A 19,806-nucleotide genomic window follows, 5' to 3' on the forward strand; every position below is an offset into this window, starting at 1 on the left:
GCCCATGTGCTCTACCAACTGAGCTACATCCCTCCCCCTTCAGGATGTGGCTGGTGGTATCATATGCCAATGAGAAGTTCAGCAGAACCAACAGGCATGTACTTCCCCTGTCCAGTTCCTGCATAGATCATCCACCTGGTTGGTCCTAAACAAACCAGAATCAGGCCTGAACTCATATAGGAAAGAATTCAGATATTGAGCTTCATCCAAGAAAGGCAAGAGGTTGTTTGCCACGTTCTAGGACCTTAATCAAGAAAAGATTACTGGACACAGTCTGAGAATTATCTAGGGCAATGGGATCCAATAATGCCTTTTTCAACAGTGGTCTCACTCACCACAGCCTCCACACCTCTAGGCTTTACCATCACAAGTGAACTAACTCTTCTACCCCCTGCAATATTTTATGGTCTCCCTGCTTGTACTTTCTGTCTCTCTCTTTCTGTTTGTACTTTAATGGCCTTTCCAAAACAGCACTCCCTTATATTATTGCTCTTTCCTAAGTGTCTCATGGCTCGTCCACAGCCACTGCTGAAGTCCTATTTATCCTAAGGCTTTTGTCATTTGTTCCAGGGCCAACTCAGCATCTAATCTCCCTCTTCTTCAGACAATGTCTCGAACGTGTTGCTCAGTTCAACTTGGATGTGCTTCACAGGACATATTATTCCCCTAGTCAGCTTCTGTGTTTCTTTGCTCCTTTCTTGCGGCATTTTTATTCTCAGTTTGGCGTCTTGATGGCAGCTCCTCAATGGCATGCAATGTTTTAGTAGCATCATGATAATTAATACATGGCCTTTATGTAGTACTTAATTCCAAAGGGCTCAAAGCTTATCAGAATTACTTACATATTAATAAGAAGCAGCACTACGACCTTGATTATTTATAAAGAGCTTAAAACTATACTGGGCCCTGTAGAATAGCTCCGTGAAAAAGCATTTCTTGCCAAAGGCTTACAACTTAACAATGCAACATAAGAACAGGGAGAGAAAAGAGCAATCTTAAGAAGAACAGCTAATAATTGGAGTAAAAAGAAGGGCTAGTTATTTAGTGACTATTTATGTACATTAGCTCAGCAATACTTAACAACAAGCCTTAGGGCAGACTAGTATTAACATAGGTATTTTACCCATGCTAAAGATGGAGATGAGCTGCTGATGAAAGGTAGATAATAGAACAATCCCCAACCCTGTATCCTTCAAGTGATTTGGATGCAAACTCCCATCATCTTCAGCCAGCATGGCCAATGGTCAGGGATGATGAGAGCTGCAATACAACATCACCTGGTGGTTGGAGACACCTGCACTAAAGACCACAGCCAGTGAGTTCATGACTGGTCTAAGATGTAAGGGACTTGAATTGCATAGTTCATGCTTTTAGCTACCAGATTTCCCTAAAAATAGCTTTCCATCTTGGATAAATCTTCCAACTTTTAGCTTGGGTGAATCACAGAATTGTAGAGTTGGAAGGGACCCTGGGGATCCTTTAGTCCAACCCCCTGCAATGCAGGAAACCCAACTAAAGCATCCATGACAGATGGCCGTTCAACCACTGCTTTAAAACCTCCCAAGAAGAAAAGCCCACAACCTCCCAAGGTAGTCTGTTCCACTGTTGAAGAGCTCTTATCGTCAGAAAATTCTTTCTGATGTTTTGTTGGAATCTCCTTTCTTGTCACTTGAAGCCATGGGTATGGATCCTACCCTCCAGGAGAAAGCAAGCTTGCTCCATCTTTCATGTGACAGCCCTTTGGATATTTGACAATGGCTACCCTATCGCCTCTCAGTCTCATTTTATCCAGGCTAAACATATCCAACTCCCTCAATTGTTCCTCACAAGACTTGAAGGAAAAGCCATCGCTCTCTTCTCCTTTCAGTTGACAATGTAAACAAAACTTAACTTCCTCATGCAACATAAAATCCACTATAGCCTCATTTGGACAAAATGCAAAACACCTGAACAGACCTCAAGGTGAAGCACTCCCACTTCCTTTTCCACCCCTTCAAGACACTCACGATGGGGAGACAGCTATTATGTTGAAACCCGACCAAACTGTGACCTGTGTTAACTACAGTTAAGAGATCAAACTGTGGTTTATGATCCTGCCTTCTTTGGTTGAGCCATAGCTAAGATCGTGCACAATCTGGAGACTGACATAAAAATAAACCAAAGTTAGTTGAAACTAAGTGGAGGCTTTTGATCTCCTCTTCACAATTGTACCGGAGGAGTGAGGACACGAGTCCAAGGCTCATTCATGTAAAACTAAACCATAGTTTAGTGTTACACATCCATACCAGATCTATGTCTATTATTCCCAATCTCTTTTCCCTGCAGGACTCCTTCTCGTGTTCTGTTACGATAGCCTACTTTCCTATTGCCTATCATTTATCGTCTTTTGCTAACTGTCAGCCACACATTTGGAGACAGCTGCAGAACGCTTCTTCGATTCCATACCTCTTCCAAGACCTGCAGCTGAGCAATATTTGATATACACTAACAAGTCAAGCATAACCTCCATGCATCTGCCTATAGAGAACTGTGAAATCTGGAGAGCTACACACAGTATATCTGCTTCTGAAAGCGAGAGAGAAGCACTGGCTATATCTAGGCCAACTCCTGCCACAGGACACTATTAAACTGGGGGTGAAAGTTCTCTCTAAAATCAAGGAAACCTTAAAAAAAAAAAAGCAAGCGAAAAAGCCCCTTATGAGCTCTTCACACCATAAATTCTTAACTTTATGATACTGGGTCTTGTTTATAAGAACTCTGTGCCCCTGCCTGTAAATTCTGCCTTCTCTGCTTTTGTGTATTTTGTAATAATGATCTAATTCATCAGACCTCACACACAACCGGTTGGTGCCTCTGAATTTTCTCCAGCTGCTCACATCCTTATGATAAGCATCTCCCTGGCTGTTGACACAGAGACCATGAGAAAAGCAGATGGCTGCATGCCTGCTGCTATGGCTGCCGTTAGGAACATGGAAACTGATTTATATCAGGTCAGACTATTGGTCCTTCAAGCTCAGTATCGTCTGGCAGGTGCTCTCCATGGTTTCAGGCAAAACTCTCTCCTAGGCCAACCTGGAGATGCCAGGGATTGAACCCAAGACCTTCTGCATGCAAAGCAGATGCTCTCCCCCTCCTGGGAGACCAGGGTTCGAATCCCCACTCGACATAAAGCTTGCTGAGTGACCTTGGGCCAGTCACTGCCTCTCAGCCTAATCTATCTCACAGGGTTGTGTGGAGATTAAAGAAGGGGGGAGAACCATGTGCGCCACCTTGAGCTCCTTGGAGACAAATGGTGAGATATAAATGCAATAAACAATAAATAAACAAATTCCCCCAAGCACAGCAATCGTTGGGTCTGGAGAAAACAGGTCCCCCTGCGAACTAATTAGCTCTCAGACAAGTCCTGGTTCATTCTCTGCAAAACAGCCTGCATCGTCCCTTCTCCCTCTTACAGCACATTGGCTTCACTGAATCAGAATGAGCACTGGAAAGAAAGGGTGTGTTTTATCTGAACAATTAATAAGTACACAAGAATACAGTTCCTTTTCCCCATTGATATAAGATACTCACCTAAAGAAACAACAGCAACACTCTCTGGCATGAAATGCAGCCTGAATCTTATCAATAAATGCACCAATATGATGCAGATACCTGGCAGGGAAACAACAACATTTAGGTACAGGATGAACAGCAGCTACATAGCACAATTCAAACAAATTGCGTGATTCCCTTTGGAAATTTAAAAAAATGCAAAGCCATAAAAAGATGTAGTAGCGATGGAGTTGAGAAATATCAAATATTGCAAGAACAGGGACAAGTGCATTAAAAGATGAAATAGTAGGTTTTACAGTGTTGTGCGGGGTTTTTATTTTAAAGAAAATTTCCTTCAGTATCCCCAAGATGGATAGAATCATTCTTGATGGCTTGATTACAAAGAACCATGTGTGACAGTGCACCTGCATAACAGGGCTTTCGAGACCCAAGTGCCCTAAAAAGTCCTGATCCTAAAGACATTGGCACAAATCTTAAGATAAACGAAGAAGGCACATTTCTCTTCTCCTCTTGCAGCCACCTGTGTGCCCCCAAAAGCCTCGCTGGAGAGTCAGGAGAGCTCCGCTAAACAATTTGGAATAAGGTGAGGGAGCTCTTTGGGGAGATGGGAAAAGGAAATATTCCTTCTATGAATCTTTTTCAGTTAACCTTTCTTAGGAGCCAGCCCGATTTTGGCCAATTATCTTCATCCCACATTGCTTAGGAAGTATCCCAAGATTTTCAGGGGGCAGAGATGACTGCAGGGGAATCAGGGAGTAGAAAACTTTCCTTTCCACTGTCTTCTGTAAAATAACTACCTTAGGATGCCAGCTGTTTACATGGCCATTAATCCAATGGATTTCAGTAGAACTTACCTTACAGGTAAAACATACTCAGATATTAAACTGATAAGAACAGATGCAACACTTGATCTTAGCCAAAAGGCCAAGAACCTCTTGATACTATCCCTATCAGTGCCGCAGAAGTGCCATTGCTGTGATGGACTGTCCAAATCTGGTATCTGGCATTTACAAACTGGACAAGGACAACTGGCCCACTAGTGCATTGGTCTGCAAATGGTAGTTCAGGACCCATAACCAGGTCACAGGTAGATGGATAGAAACAAAGCATTAAAAATGGCTCCCCAAATACAGATGTGTGCTGAATGGGGTCCCAGGCTCTTGCTGCTTCTTAACGTCTTCATACCTCAGTGCAAATGAAAATCTCTCTGTTAGTCCCTCTGTCTACTCCAAGGGGATTCGGTGAAGAGCAGAAGGCTGGTGGCAACCATAAAAAAAATGGCTGGCTAGTCCATGTGTTTATTTTGTGCCAGCTAGTTATGGTTCTGTTGTTATGGTTGTGGCAGCTGGACAGCTAATGCCACAAAGGCACTACTTGGGGTGGGTAGTAGCAGGTAGATGGCACTCACAGTACTGGCTGCTTCCAGGACAGTTTTTAATACAGTCCAGATCTTAGTTTATTCTGCTAGAAAATGGAGGGAAAGAATCTTCCATCACTCCAAAGCAACCTTTTAAATTCTTTGTGATGTTTAGACTTTGAGTTGCATTATCTTCTGCCCTTTCCTTTTGGCTTGGAACTTTCATTTTTATGACTACTTAAACATCAAGTTAGCCTTGGATGCAAGGCAGATGCCGGTTTACTCTGAAGACAAAGGGCTGTTTTGCACAAACAAGGAATGTTCGTTTATTTGGAATTAAAAACTATCTCAATTTTATTGCCTTCTTTTGCTTTGCTTAAAAAGTCTCTTGGCACTTTATCATAGGATCTGCCTCCCTGTGCTTATAAAAAATGTCTACGGTATTGCAAACAAGCCTGTACTTTCTCACACAAAGTGCATATTCTTATTACAGCAGACGTCTCTAAAAGAAAACTGTCCAACATTTTTGTTTTTCTGGAGAGGACATGCACACGCACACACACTTGCAATTAATAAGGAACAACCTGAAGTTGACATGGCTCTGTTTCAGAGCGGCATTCCCGGCAGCATGCACACACCAAGTGCCAACCTTTCCCGGTCTTCAATCAGGACACAAGGTGGAGCGCACAGGACCATCTCCACAGGTATGCTATGTAAGAACACAAGAGTCCTGAAGAATCAGCTCATCTAGTCCAACATCCCAATCCCAGCCAACAAGGTAACTCCAGGAAGCTCACAAGCAAGGTATGAAGGCAGCAGTCCCTGACGCCTCAATATTCCCACCAAGTGACAGGTGTTTAGCAGGAAACCACCTTCGAGCATCGGAGCTGCATAAAGCAGGGGTGGGGAACGTCTGTCCCATGGGCTAAATGTGGCCTTGCAACTCCTCTGTCTGTGGCCGGGTGTCCACACCCTTATCAGCAAGGGTCTTCAAAGGAAACCTTTGCCCTAAGAGACCACAACTCAGTGGCAGAACACATGGTGTGCATGCAGAAAGCCCCACGTTCAGCCCTTTGTATCTCTAGTTAAAAAGATCAGGTAGCAGGTGTTGTGCTCAAGTTCAGCCAGGTACCCTAGAGAACCATTGCCAAAGTAGACAATACTGGGTGTGATGGATGGCCTATGGCAGGTTCCTCTAGCCTAGTACAAATATGTTATCACCATCAACACAGAAAGGTACATGACATTGGAGAGTGGAAAATGCCAGTTGGGCAATACTACCTCAATCAACTGCAATTAAATTTGTCAAACGCCTTCTGCATGCCCTGCAGATGTTGCAAGACTCCAACTCTCATTAGCCCCACCAGCAGGGCCAATGATCGGCGACACTAGGAGATGTAGTCCAGAAACATCTGGAGGGCTTTGGGTTCTCTTGTCCCTGCTTTAGGGCAGCAGCATCTTGTCCAGCCCTCCCACTCCCTTCTGCTTAGCACCAAGCCTGAAGAAGAGCTCTTCAGAACTCAAAAAGATTTGCTCACTACTTTGTGAGACATTTGTTGGTGCTAACAGAGCTATTCTTCTTCTGCGATGGCATGAATACTAGTGAACAAATGACTGTGGGCCCTGCAGTACCCAGAAAAGCATGACAGCGAGGATGCAAAGGAAGCAGCAAAGTGTGTCTTCTTCACTGCCACTGAGAGGGCTCAATAATGAGCATTCACTGTCATTCCATCCTATTTTTCTGGAGTTTTCCTCACATGCATTCAAGCAGAATCCTAGCTTGTTTCAATGCCATCAGCACAGGTATATACCAACAAGTCTCCCATCAAGTGGGATGGGGCATCCATATATTCCACAGATCAACCAGGGCTTCAGCAAAACAGCCAGTCATATTATCTGGAAAAATTCCCCAAAGCCATTTGGAAACTAAACAAATCTATCAGCCTCTGAGGGCAGATCATCTTAACAGGTCCCTAATATCTCATGGGCTTGTGTAAATACAACAATCCACAAAGAGAATCGCCCAGTTCATATGCACTAAATAAGCATGCAAACAAAAACCATGCAAAAACTCAAAGGAACAAAAAAGTTTACTAACGTTCCACACTGAAATAAAGCTAGCGATTGGGACGGGGAGGAGAAAAGAAAGTACTATGAGATATTTTCTCAAGTATTGTTTGACTTCAGACCCTCAGAAGCAGACTAGTTTGCTTGTTTTTTAAGGATCAGAAACATAACACCAGGGACCAATAGCAAACATGGAAATGAAGTCTAAGTGAGGGTGGCCTGTGAACAGTGAAACAGGGGACTTGGGTAACAGAGATGTTTAGGCTACCCATGTTCCTATGTTTCCACTTGTCCACCTGCATTTGCTCCGGCGAGCAGCCAAGAGTAACTAATCAGAGTCTTGGATGCACATTCACCTAATACAAGAAGACTAAAGAATATAGTCATGCCGCTTGACTGCTCCTCTTGTTGAGCTTGCACCCCAGTTTGCACTGGAAGGATAGGTTTGGCAGGTGTAGGAAGCACCAGCTTTGTGGTGAGCGCCAGCGTGGTGTGGAGGGTGGCATTGAGCACTTCGTGGGTAGCGTTTGAGAACCTGTAAGATAAAACACACCCAGGTCAGACTGAGGAGACACTCAGCTGGTTTTCCTGCAGCAGGAATCATTACTGAATGACTCACTGAAAGCTAAAAACTCATTTTCAAGTTATGCTTTCAGTTCAGCCATTCTTGATATAATAAACATGGTCCACATGTTCAGCCATTCTTGATATAATAAACTGGTCCACATACTGAACTACCTACACTCAGCTGCATGCACTAAAAACAAGGTTAGGAACATGTGATGTTGCCTAAGACCACAGACCAGTATTCTTCAACCATGAGAACACCATATGTTGCCGGGCTGCGACTTCCATCATCCTGGACCACTGGCACAGCTGGATCGGATTTGTAGTCCAGTAATACCCAAGGAGCCAAGGTTGAAGAACACTGATATAGACCAGGCATAGGCAAACTCTGCCCTCCAGATGTTTTGGGACTACAACTCCCATCATCCCTGGCTAACAGGACCAGTGGTCAGGGATGATGGGAGTTGTAGTCCCAAAGCATCTGGCAGGCCAAGTTTGCCGATGCCTGATAAGGCCAATTTGTTGATTTAGTCCATTGCTGAAGTTTCAGAGGAGGAGCAGATCTCCGAGTTTTCAGGAAAAGGTCATTCCCCGTCTGATGCAGACACCTGAACCTTTTAACTAGACATGCCAGAGACTGAACCTGGGATGTTATACATGCAAAGCACTATCTCTGAATTACTCTCACCCCCACCAATGATTTAGTACACAGTAAATGTTCACTGGACAAAGTCCCCCCCCCCCGTTATCCCCCCCAAAATTGTGAAAATGTGGGCACCTGTCAGAAACCCTAGTGTCCTGCACTTCTGCTCTGAATGAACATGTGTCAGATGCCACAATAGAGTATTCAGTAAGAAGCTACACTGAAATTAAGTGCTCATTAAGTACATGTTCCTATATACGTATATGTTGCCTCGGGTATGCGAGGCGACATGTTTTGCTGCTTTAAATTTTCTGCTGTGCAGCACTGAGCCTGCCTAGACAAAAAACAAATTAAAGATGCCAAAGGAAGATGGGGTGTGTGGGTGTGGGTGTTTGTGGGTGTTTTAAACGGCTCTCTGCTCATGAATAGTCAGCAGCTTTCAAGGATTGGCTAGTATTCCCTGCAGGATCAGGTCCCTTTGGACAAAGAGGAGGACGAGCTGGATCTTCACAGGAGTGGGGAGGTGATTTGGGGAAAGCTGCTGATGGAGATAGAATGTATTTCAGCAAGGGATATGGTCAGTTCTAGAAAGGCAGCCACAAAAGGAGGTAAGTGCAGGAAGAAAAGGAGTTAGCAGGGTTTGTGAAAGTGAGATATCAGGAAAGGGCCAGCTAAGGCAAGATGCAAAGCAAAACATAACAAGAGCAGGCAAAAGCCAGGAGAGAGGCTACAGTAAATGCTTTGCTGCACAGAGCAAAGGCTTCCAAGAGAAAGTTTATACAGGGACAAAAAAGGGCATTCACAAATCAAAGAGGGGAGTGGTGGAACTGGGCAAAGAGCCAGCAGAAGTAGCTGGGCCCCAGGAGGCCTGTGATTTTCCAGAAATTCAGTGCCTTATGGAGCAAGGCTTAAGCCCAACTGCACAAGGTCCAGCAACTGAGGACCATGTCAGCATTTAGAAAGGAAAAGCAGCAAGGACATTAAAAAACACACCAAAAAACCCCTGTATCTGATGTTTTATCTGCCAGCCTTGGATGTAAATCTTCCCAGTGTGATGCAAAAAAAAAAAAAAAACCCCACCCACAATTTGCAGAAAGCAGGTTACAGAAGAAAGCAAGCAGGAGTATTGGTGGTAGGGATATCACAGAATGCTTCAATTACATGGCAGTATTGTGATGAATGAGCAGCTATGCACTTTGCTTTGCACTCTTGTTCTACTTCTTTGAGAGGGAAGAGACAACCACGTTGATCCTTGGACTTAAACCTTGTAAGAGAGGGTAGATGCCTTAGGGTACCTTCATGCAACCAGTATCTTAAACAGCTCAGGACCACAATACATCAAAGACTGCCTCTCCCCGTATAAACCAGCTCAGACTGTGCAATCATCCTCTAAGGCCCTTCTTCGTGTTCCTCCTCCATGGGAGGCTGGCAACACAAGAACGGGCCACGAGAACCATGAGAACGGGCCTTTTCTGAAATGGCTCCCTGCTTGTGGAATGCCTCCCCAAGGATGCCTATCTGGCATCTTCATTACACATCTTTAGGTGCCAGGCAAAAGCCTTCCTCTTCAACCAGGCCTTTGGCTGATTAACAGTCTTTGTCCTTTTGTGAAAGGGGGCAGGTTATTGGCTTGTTTTGTTTTTATTATGTACTCTGTGGTTTTCTTCTGTATTTTTATGCTGTGAGCCGCCCTGAGATCTTTGGATGAAGGGCAATATAAAAATTTAAGAAATGAAATCAAACAATCAATCTCTAAGCCCGCTGAGAATGTCAGAGGCCTTCTCAAGTGTGAGTTAAAAGCAGCTAGGCCAGGCATGTCCAAAGTCCATTTCGGCCCCTATGGCAGTTTATTTCCTGGGGTAAAATCCTAAAAAACCCTCAGCAACTTTAACCCTAAAAAAGCTCAACAACTCTGGTTGGCCCTTTGGCTGGCCCTCTTTGAAAAAAGTTTGACACCACTGAGCTAGGCCAAGTTGGTGAGAAATTGAGAATATGACAGTCTTGGATGATGAGGCAGGAGGCAGGCGGGGGCCCGGATGTGGATCGTGCACTTTGTGATAATGATGACTGGGAGGGGAGGGTGGTCTTGTGCTACCTAAACAACACAGAAAGACCCCAAGAGAACCTGAGGTGTTCTCAAGGAAGCAGAAGATAAAGGGGAGTGAGAAGACATATACGAGTTCTTGCCAAGATGGAAATAATGGGCAATTATTGCTAGACACAATGGGCTCCTCAAAACATCCTTTTTATGCTACATCAATGTTGTTTGGTGTTTATGATGGTACTGTGGAGGTTATATATGATTCCTCTTTCAATACTGCTTTGGGCCAGCAAATGTTTTGGGGTGGACATTCTGCTTTGTTTCCAAACAGTGCATGCTCCATACTTTCCTGTTGAAATCCTGTAACTTTTTGTTCCACTTTTATTGCACTATAGTGCAATAATGCCCCTCCAAATGGCAATAACATAACCTTGGGGAATTATTGCAGAACAAGCAATAAAGTGGAATGGTTTGTGGACAGTCCAGTGTAAATCTATCACTAATGCAATATTATTCAATTGATGGCATGTTGCAGAATATACCTGCAAAAACCCATCAGTCTGAAGGGGAAAATACAAGTTGAATTATTATGGTGCAGTCATATATTCAAGTATTCAACAAGACAGGAGTATTTGGTATATTGTCATGCACGTGGCAAAAACAAATAGTAGCACATGATGACAAATGGACTCTAGCATTCCGTACTGGATTAAAAGAGGACATGGACTGCAGGATATCATAAGCTTTTATCTATAAAAGGTGAAAATAACTGGGACCTGCAATAAAATGTTGCAGTACATTGCACTTCTGTACAAAGTGCCAGCCAGCCAAACATGCCCTTTTTCCAGCATATGCTATTTCACTCTTCTTCTCCCACCTATTTCTCATTGTCAGGGAACTGCCATCAGGGCCAGAGGGAGAGGGCGGGCTCCAGAGGGATTCCAGAGAGCGTCGCGGGATGGGGAGAGGCAGCCCATCTTCTTGAGAAGGGAATCAGCGTAGCACCAGTAGAGAAGGGGGGCAGATGGGGGAATCGGTGAGGCGGTCCCATGACTCCTCGCCGGGGACCAGCGGGGAGAGTAAGGGTCCTCCACTGCCCACACCTTCCTTGCGCAGAAGGCTTCCGCGCAGGGAAAGTAGGTGGAGACTACGCGTCAAAGAGCTTCTTTGCTGGAAGAAGTTCAAGAAACGCCCACTGACGGATTCTGCCAGAGATTGAGACAGCCACGGGTGAGTGGCTGTCCGGACAGAAAAGGTTCACTCAGGCAACCCAGCCAGGTGTGGCGCCGTTTTACGGAAGCAACCCCTAGAACCATTACACTCATTAACACCTATCCAACAGTTAATCAGCATTCTGTGCCCACTGTAGTGGAGCAGGGATGGCCAAAGGGCAAAGTGAATTTATTTCACAACAGGAATTATGGTGTCATATCTTGAGCCACTATATGCAAAACCTCAGCATGTCACAAGCTTTTCTCAGAGAAAAACTCACCAAATAAGTTAAGGAAACAAAGAAGTAGGTTTAGGTTGCACAGCATGCTTGCCTAAGAGTTAAACTGCCACTTTTAGTATAAAAAATGCCCGTCTTTTTTTTGGGGGGGTGGCTTATAGGTATTTTTAAAATATAGTTTGTGCTTCTGCTAGCTTGGGGAGGGGTTCCCCAAAGCCTGCTGATACCTCCTTTCATGTGTTTTATACTGTTTGGGTAATATAAGGGCCCACATTCAAAGGAGGATACCTAGTAAAGGTAAAGGTAAAGGACTTTACTGACTGAGGGAGCTGACCTTTGTCCACAGACAGCTTTTCTGGGTCATGTGGCCAGCATGACTAAGCCTGTTCTGGCGAAACCAGAGCTGCACACGGAAACGCCGCTTACCTTCCTGCCGGAGCAGTACCTATTTATCTACTTGCACTTGACATGCTTTCAAACTGCTAGGTTGGCAGGAGCTGGAACAGAGCAATGGGATCTCACCCCATCGCGGGGATTCGAACCACCGACCTTCCGATTGGCAAGCCCTATCAGTGGTTTAGAGTAGACCACAGTGCCACCCGCATCCCGGAGGATACCTTACTCATGTTTAAATGTTTTTAATTATTTTGATACTGTTTGCATTGCTTTTGTTTTGTATTGTTTGCTGCCCTGGGCTTCTCTGGGAAGAAAGTCAGGATAAACATAAGAGTGAGAAAATAAAATAAACCATAAATAATAAGCAAAGAAAGCTGCTGTTCCCTTTTTTATTATCTCTACAGTTTGAAAGCCTGCTTCTGAAGACTGGGAACTCTGGCCTACTCTTGCTATTTCAGGCTATTTTGCTATATTTACAAAGAATGCTCATGTTTAATAAAATACATGTAGTGCTGTTTTTTGAAGAATACCAATAAAAGATGACCTGCTTCAAAATGCTGCAGTGAGGTGCTGCTGTTCAGATTCTAGCCGCTCTGTTCCATTTCTCCTTCCCCACCACTGCTTTTCCAGGGCATTTTACCCCCAATAGTCAGTCAGAATTTTAGCACACCTAAAACTCACTGGGGTATGTTGGAGGTTCCCCCCTTTATAATTTCTCTTCCTTTAAAAAAAATGTACTTCAGCTCACTTTGGGGTTCCTCCAAACCCTCTTGTGCAGGCGTAGTACTGCTTTGGCTACTTAAGGAACAATACTCACAATCTGAACATCAGAAAAAAGAGGAAATGATATAAAAATGCAACGTCATTAAGCAATGGCTCAACGGTGACTGTAAAACTAAGGGATCAATCTTAGAGGAAGAGCCACCAGGATGAGTGGGGTTTGGACAGAGTAAAAAATGTACAAAAGAGGATCAAATTTATGTTGGAAATGTTCAGATACAGAGGGCTCCTTAATTCACATGTGGTGGCAATGCAAATTTGTGGGGACAAACTATGGGAAATTATATATAGCAAACTAAAAAAGATGCTTAAGTGCCCACAAAACCCAGAAGCATTCCTCTTAGCAATAGTAGGTGAGGAAAGACCAAACAAAGTTAAAAACTTGCCGTATTTTTTGCCCTATAGGACACACTTTCCCCCTCCAAAAATGAAGGCGAAATGTGTGTGCATCCTATGGGGCGAATCCAGACTTTCACTGAAGCCTCAGTGCGCACTGACCCCTCTCGCTCTCCAGGCTTCAGGAAGCTATCCGCAAGCCTCGCGCGCCCGGCAGGAGGTTCCGCCGGGCGTGCACGGCTTGGGGCGGCAGCCTGCAGCCTAAAGCACGGGGGGTGCTGCGGAGATTTTAAAAAATTCTTTTTTTCCCCCTCCCAAAAAAATCTAGGTGCGTCCTATGGGGCAAAAAATACGGTACTTCTTTATGCAACAGCAGCCGCAATAATACTGTACGCAAAAATGTGGAACGAGAAGGCTATCCCAACAAAGGATCAATGCCTGCTTAAACTAATAGAATATGTCGAACTAGCAAGTATGATAGCCAAAATAAGAAATATAGATGGAAAGATAATGACAAGCGAGTGGGAACAATTTGAAGGGTATTTAAAATGAAGTGATACTAAGATAAATCTACAAGCAGGGATAAATCTGTGATCAGCAGCAGGCAAAATAAAGGATCATGAATGGAAGGAGAAAAGAATAGATAACCCATGGAGATGTAGCAAACTAAGGAATCTGTAATAGGATGTCAATAAAAGATAGGTTGGGAATTCTGTATTAGATCTGATAGGATGGGAAAAGGTATGTATAATGTATGCTGGAAATGCATAACTAAAAATAAATTTAAAAAACTGATCTCACACAAGACTTCTCTGAGGTTTGCAAGCAGAGCCCTGAGGCATCCCTAGGCCCACATTCAAAGAAAATTCAGAATGATTTATGGTGCCCACATCACATCAGGTGAAGCATTATTCTGGCAGCTTGGTGAAGCTTTGCTGGAGTGGTGGGGGACGGGCACATGCTAACCGTGGTATGTGGGGCAGGGAGAATCTCCAAAGCTTGGCATACATTCAAATTCTACATTTGTACCTTTCTGCTAAACTATCAAGCCTCTAATCTGCCGCTTCCTCCTCTTTTTCTTGCCCAAACTCATATGCCAACCTGCCATATACCAACAAACTCTTATGAGATGTCCACACTTTCCCCAAAGATTCTTAGTAATGGCTTTGCTCACCCCTCCAGCCACAACCTGAAGGACACAACTTTGGGGTGATGGTGCTCTGGTCTCTTTCTTTTTTCTACACTTATGTAAATCGTATCATTTATATAAAATCCTTACTGCTGTTTGATATTTGACAGCTATTTACCTAAGTCCTTTACTGTGAATACCTTCAAAGACTCTTAATAAAAGAATGTTACAAACCATATTTTTTTAAAAAAGTTATTTTTTCTTTTTCTTTCTTAAACTTGCACACTACATGCAAAGGAACCTCTAATGTAAAAATGAGAGATAGGGGATAGAGTGGATTTCTGGACTACGCCGCCTTAATTTACCTATCACCCAGTTTGCTGAGCCATGGCTGAAAAAGAAGTACTGCTTGGGAATGTGGCACGGGTGGGACCAAAGAGGGGTGACAGGCTGAATCCTATGCCTGTTAAATTTAGTCACATGACATGGCAACCCAGCGCCCAGTTAAGCCAGAAACCCAGTTAAGCCAACAAAAAGAGTGGAGTAAACTCAAACACTATTTTATAGGCTTGTTTTCCATCTGCCAGACTTAGGCCAGCTCAGCCAGCAACAGCCCTGCTCCTGAATGGAGCTTGGATCTGGTGTGCAGTGGTACTTCTGGTTACGAACTTAAGTCTGTTCTTAAGCTGAAACTGTTCTCATCCTGAGGCACGCTTTCGCTAATGGGGACTCCTGCTGCGCACGCGCCTCTGGCGTGCAATTTCCATTCGCATCCTGGGGCAAAGTTCACAACCAGGAGCAGCTAATTCCGGGTTAGCGGAGCTCGTAAGCTGAAGCGTTTGTAACCTGAAGTGTTCGTAACCAGAGGTACCACTGTACTTTATTCCGGCTCAATTTATACCACCAGCTGTATACAGGATTGTTCCCTTAACCACTTCTTTGTGAAACAATTGTGAAGTGCATCGGTGTGTGAACTAGGTCCACAAGTTGTTGTCCCTCATCCTAACTAACCTCAAAAACCTCTAGCAAAAAGTGTGTCAACATAAAGAAATTCAAGTGGGGAGCAGCAATATTTTGCTGGGGGGCGGAGAGAAGGAAAAACAAGTCAACTTGCTACCCCCCTTCACTTTTCTTACAGCTACTTGGCACAAGAGGACGCAGGTGGCGCTGTGGGTTAAACCACAGAGCCTAGGACTTGCCGATCAGAAGGTCGGCAGTTCGAATCCCCGCAATGGGGTGAGCTCCCGTTGCTTGGTCCCTGCTCCTGCCAACCTAGCAGTTTGAAAGCATGCCAAAAAAAGTGCAAGTAGATAAATAGGTACCGCTCCAGCGGGAAGGTAAACGGCATTTCCGTGCGCTGCTCTGGTTTGCCAGAAGCGGCCTAGTCATGCTGGCCACATGACCCGGAAGCTGTACGCCAGCTCCCTCGGCAAATAAAGCAAGATGAGTGCCGCAAGCCCAGAGTCGGCCACAACTGGACCTAATGGTCAGGGGTCCTTTACTTGGCACAAGATGTACTAGTGACCATCAGCTTGGATTACTTTGAAAGATTACACAAACTAACAGAGGACAAGGCTATCAAGCCACAATGGCTATGTTCTTTCTCTAATGTTGAAGGCAGTACACCTCTGACTATTACTTGCTAGGAATCACTGTGAGTAGAGGATGTGGGATTATAATGAGGCTTTGGCCTGATCCACCAGGGCTTTTCTTATGTTTTGATAGGTTCTCTGGCTCAATATTCCTTCAGTCAGCAGCCAGTTCTCCCTGTAAATGTGTTGCGCCATCCTGCAATTTACCTAATGTGCCCATCCCTTTGAGCAGATGATTTGATTAAATAGGAAGGAAGGAAGCTAACAAACATCCTCTCCCTTCCCGTCTAAGATAGCCCCAAACCAATTCTAGGGGCTTTGCTGAGGCTGAAAAGAAGTATACAGCAAGGCGGTAATAGCTCTTTTTCAGCCTAGCAACTTGGCAAGTACTGGTAGACATGCCATGTGCTGATCATACTCAGGGGCTGCAGCTGACTGCATGCAGCACAACCAACTCTGCTTTCTAATATTCTGTAGGTGCAGTTACAGATAGGTAGCCGTGTTGGTCTGCCATAGTCAAAACAAAAAAAATTCCTTCCAGTAGCACCTTAAAGACCAACTAAGTCAGTTCTTGGTATGAGCTTTCGTGTTTCAGTGTATCTGAAGAAGTGTGCATGCACACGAAAGCTCATACCAAGAACTGACTTAGTTGGTCTTTAAGGTGCTACTGGAAGGAATTTTTTTTTGTTTATTCTGTAGGTGATTTGATTTGTTGGGGAGGAGTGACAGGCATCCACACTTAATTATCTCGCTTAATCACCCCACTTCTCACATACTTGCAAATCTTAGCTGAAAGCAAAGTGCTGACTGGAAGTGGTTAGCTAGGTATATGATTTGCACCCACCCTGAGATACTAAGCTATTATAGAAAAGAACTCCAGATAAATCCATGCACAGGAGGAAGTGAAGAGGAGAAACATGTCCTTGATTGTGGATCAGCTTATCTGGCATAAGTGATTTGATTTATCAAATGACATGTACCAGCATCTGGAACTTGAGCTGATAATACCCTCAGGGCCCCTATATGCTGACTCAGGTGTGTATTCACATGCAACACTTAAAAGCACTTTTATGAGCTATTTGTGTGCAAGCATTCAGGTTGTCAACAGAAGAATAAAAGGCATCTCTTAAATGCATGGGAGCATACTGCCCAAAGTAGATTTTACATTTGGACAACAGATAAAGGGAACGGAGGACTTTGTATGCTGCCATAAATTCCAAAGGATGGGATAGCAATCTAATGTTAATTTATTTTACATTTTTATATCCAAGGTGCTCAATGTGGCCTGTACAATTCTCCCCTACCTCCCCAATTTTCCATCCCCAGAACACCTCTGTAAAGTAAACTAGGCTGATACTATAAACTGGTTCAGACATAACCCCAGGCTAAACCATGTTTTCACACAAATAAGCAGGTTCCTGGAATCAAAATCTAGGCCCTGCTCCTCCTCTGGTTCTACTGCTGCTGAGCTACTCAGGACTAAACCACGATGTGGCTTAGGTATTTTTCGCTCTATAAGACGCACCAGACCATAAGACGCACCTAGTTTTTGGGGAAGGAAAATAAGAAAAAAAATATTCTGAATCCCAGAAGCCAGAACAGCAAGAGGGATCACTGCGCAGCGAAAGTAGCGATCCCTTTTGCTGTTCCTGGCTTCTGGAATAGCTGCGCAGCCTGCATTCGCTCCATAAGAGGCACACACAGAAAAAGTCAGTCTTATAGAGCAAAAAATACGGTATATGTCTGAACCTTGCCTTGTTGCTTGTCTTACTCCAGACAAATCACAAGCTGTAACCAAAGGCAGTTCTCAGCATACTATGCATGGTTTGTCTGAGAGATACAAATCATAAGCCTGAGTTCAGGATGCAACACTATGCCAAACCATGGTTTAGCCTTGCATAGCGTGGCAGCAGAATGTCCAGCAACCACAATCTTCACTGTGGTAACCCACATGAGTTCATACCAAACCACAGCATACACACTTCTGTTTCCGCCACAATTTCTAGGCACAGGTCAGCGCACGGGTGCAAATGGTGGTTCTGTTTTTGTCCTATTGCTTTCCTCATAAAAAACTGAGGATGACAGTTTCCTCCCATTCTGTGGTATGGAGCAGGTTTTCTCACGCACCGAGGCAAAAAACAAAACAAAAAAGCACTCAAAGATACGGCTCTTTAAAGCTGGCCTGTGTCTAGAAACAGCACAAAAGGAAGTCTGGATGAGCCCTGAGTTTTCCTAGAGAAAGTGGAGAGTCAAGAAAAGAAACCCACTCTGACCCCATGCCTACAAGCTGTGCCTAGAAATTGCGGCACGAACAGCAGTCCGGATGATCCCCCCAGTTAGGGCAAATAGCCTATGTGTGAACCTGGCCAGGGATTATCCCCAGGTCACCCAATGTATGTTTCAGACGGACCAAAGATCTGAACCCCGGCTTCCTGGCTTGTAGCCCAACATCCTCATTCTAACTGGCAAACGCGGCTGGTTCAGGACAGGGGGCTGAGGCAGACGAAAACAAGGGTGCGAACCTCACGTCCCCCGGGGTGGGGGGGGGGATTTTGACCCCAAGGCGCTCCGCACATGCTCAGAGGCGCGTGCCCCTGGGGCGAGCAGGTTCATGAGGGCACCCGCTGAGGGGCAGGGCAGCGCCTGCCTGGCTCTTTTTCCCTCTGCCCCGTTCAGCGCCTGCCTGGCCTGGCCCGGCCTCGCCTTCCCACGTTCCCTCTCGCCCACATCGCCCTGGCAACCGGGGCCTCGATTCCTCCCGCCTCAGGCCTGCCGGGGATTTCCCCGCGGACGCGCCTGCCAGCCCCTCTCACAGGGCGCGCTTTCCCCCTCCCCCTCCGCCAGGAGAACCCACTCACTCCATTTCCGCCATTTCCTCGCTTTCTTCTCCCTCCCGGATCTTAACTGGGGAGGGAAAACTATTACCTCACCGCACACCCCCACCCTCACCCCGCCACCATAGAGAGCTGGGGCTAAACCGGCCACGGCACACTTCCGGGTTCTCGCTTACGCCTCTCTGGGCTCCGGACGAGGCGTTTCCATGGCAAAAGGGCGGGGTGGGTATCGAGCGAGTGAGGCGCGCCGGTTTCCTGGCAGCGGCGTCACCGGCGCGTGGTTGGCGCATTGTTCCGCTGTGCTGGGAAACGATAACGAGACAAGGAGTTGCGTGTGGATTCCCAGGAATGAGTGACGCGGACATTCCTCGTCCCGCCCTGGTCCCTTATCCTTTCGTATCGCTTCTGTTCAGCTTATCAGCTGGGACTGCGATCCCCTAAAAACATATATTAAAAAATTCCTGGCTACGCCCACGACTGCGTTGCATACATGCAGTACATATAATACATTTTAAATGATAGGAAAAAGTAGCCCTTTCCATCTTCGTCAGAATGACTTATGACACATGACAGTCCTCTTGAGAAGTAGAGCACAGCCACCCTAAAGGAGCCAAAAAATGGCACACTCTCCCCATCAACCCATACATCTTTTCCAATGGCATTCAAAATATCTCATGGGCCTCATCTAAGGACCTCATGCTTCCCTGACAGTGGAAAAAAACATTAATAATAAGTACAATCGCTAAACAGCATCGACCATGATATCCTGAGGCAGCTGTCTGAGGGAGGCCTGTCACTAGCTGGATCACTGTCTTAGGTTGCATTTAGCCATGTATCTGTACTTCCTAGGTACCTGTTGTACCTTGTAACCTGTGCCTTTCCTGCTGTGCACCGATCAGATTTATGACTTTGGCTGAAACAGAGCTGGGAATTTGAGTTCTTTGCCCAGCAGTGAGAGCCAGGAAGACCCTCACAAACCTAGTAAGACACCCAGGCTTCACAGCCCTGCTCGCTCGCTCTATATGATGACTGAGCAAGTAATCATTGGATATGGTGGTTATT

The 19,806-nt window shown here is 45.1% G+C and overlaps 1 protein-coding gene across 4 annotated transcripts in view; it reads right to left on the reverse strand.

The window, feature by feature from the left end:
* Positions 1 to 19,026, reverse strand: part of SLC9A8 (solute carrier family 9 member A8) — a 62,120-nt gene extending 43,094 nt beyond the window's left edge. For 2 of the 4 annotated variants that reach the window (XM_083744381.1, XM_083744379.1), the window contains exons 1-3: positions 18,921 to 19,026; positions 7,333 to 7,511; positions 3,571 to 3,651 (exon numbers count right to left, since the gene is read on the reverse strand). In XM_083744381.1, coding sequence (XP_083600507.1) covers positions 3,571 to 3,651; positions 7,333 to 7,511; positions 18,921 to 18,952 — 292 coding nt within the window. In that variant the 5' untranslated portion in view covers positions 18,953 to 19,026. Of the gene's footprint in view, positions 1 to 3,570; positions 3,652 to 7,332; positions 7,512 to 18,768 lie in introns of all 4 variants that reach the window. The other 2 variants (XM_083744380.1, XM_083744382.1) reach the window with 2 other exon arrangements.
* Between the last annotated feature and the right edge of the window lie 780 nt (positions 19,027 to 19,806).

Source organism: Podarcis gaigeae (genome assembly GCF_964106915.1).
Source record: "Podarcis gaigeae genome assembly, chromosome: 6".
Classification (NCBI taxonomy): Eukaryota; Metazoa; Chordata; class Lepidosauria; order Squamata; family Lacertidae; genus Podarcis; species Podarcis gaigeae.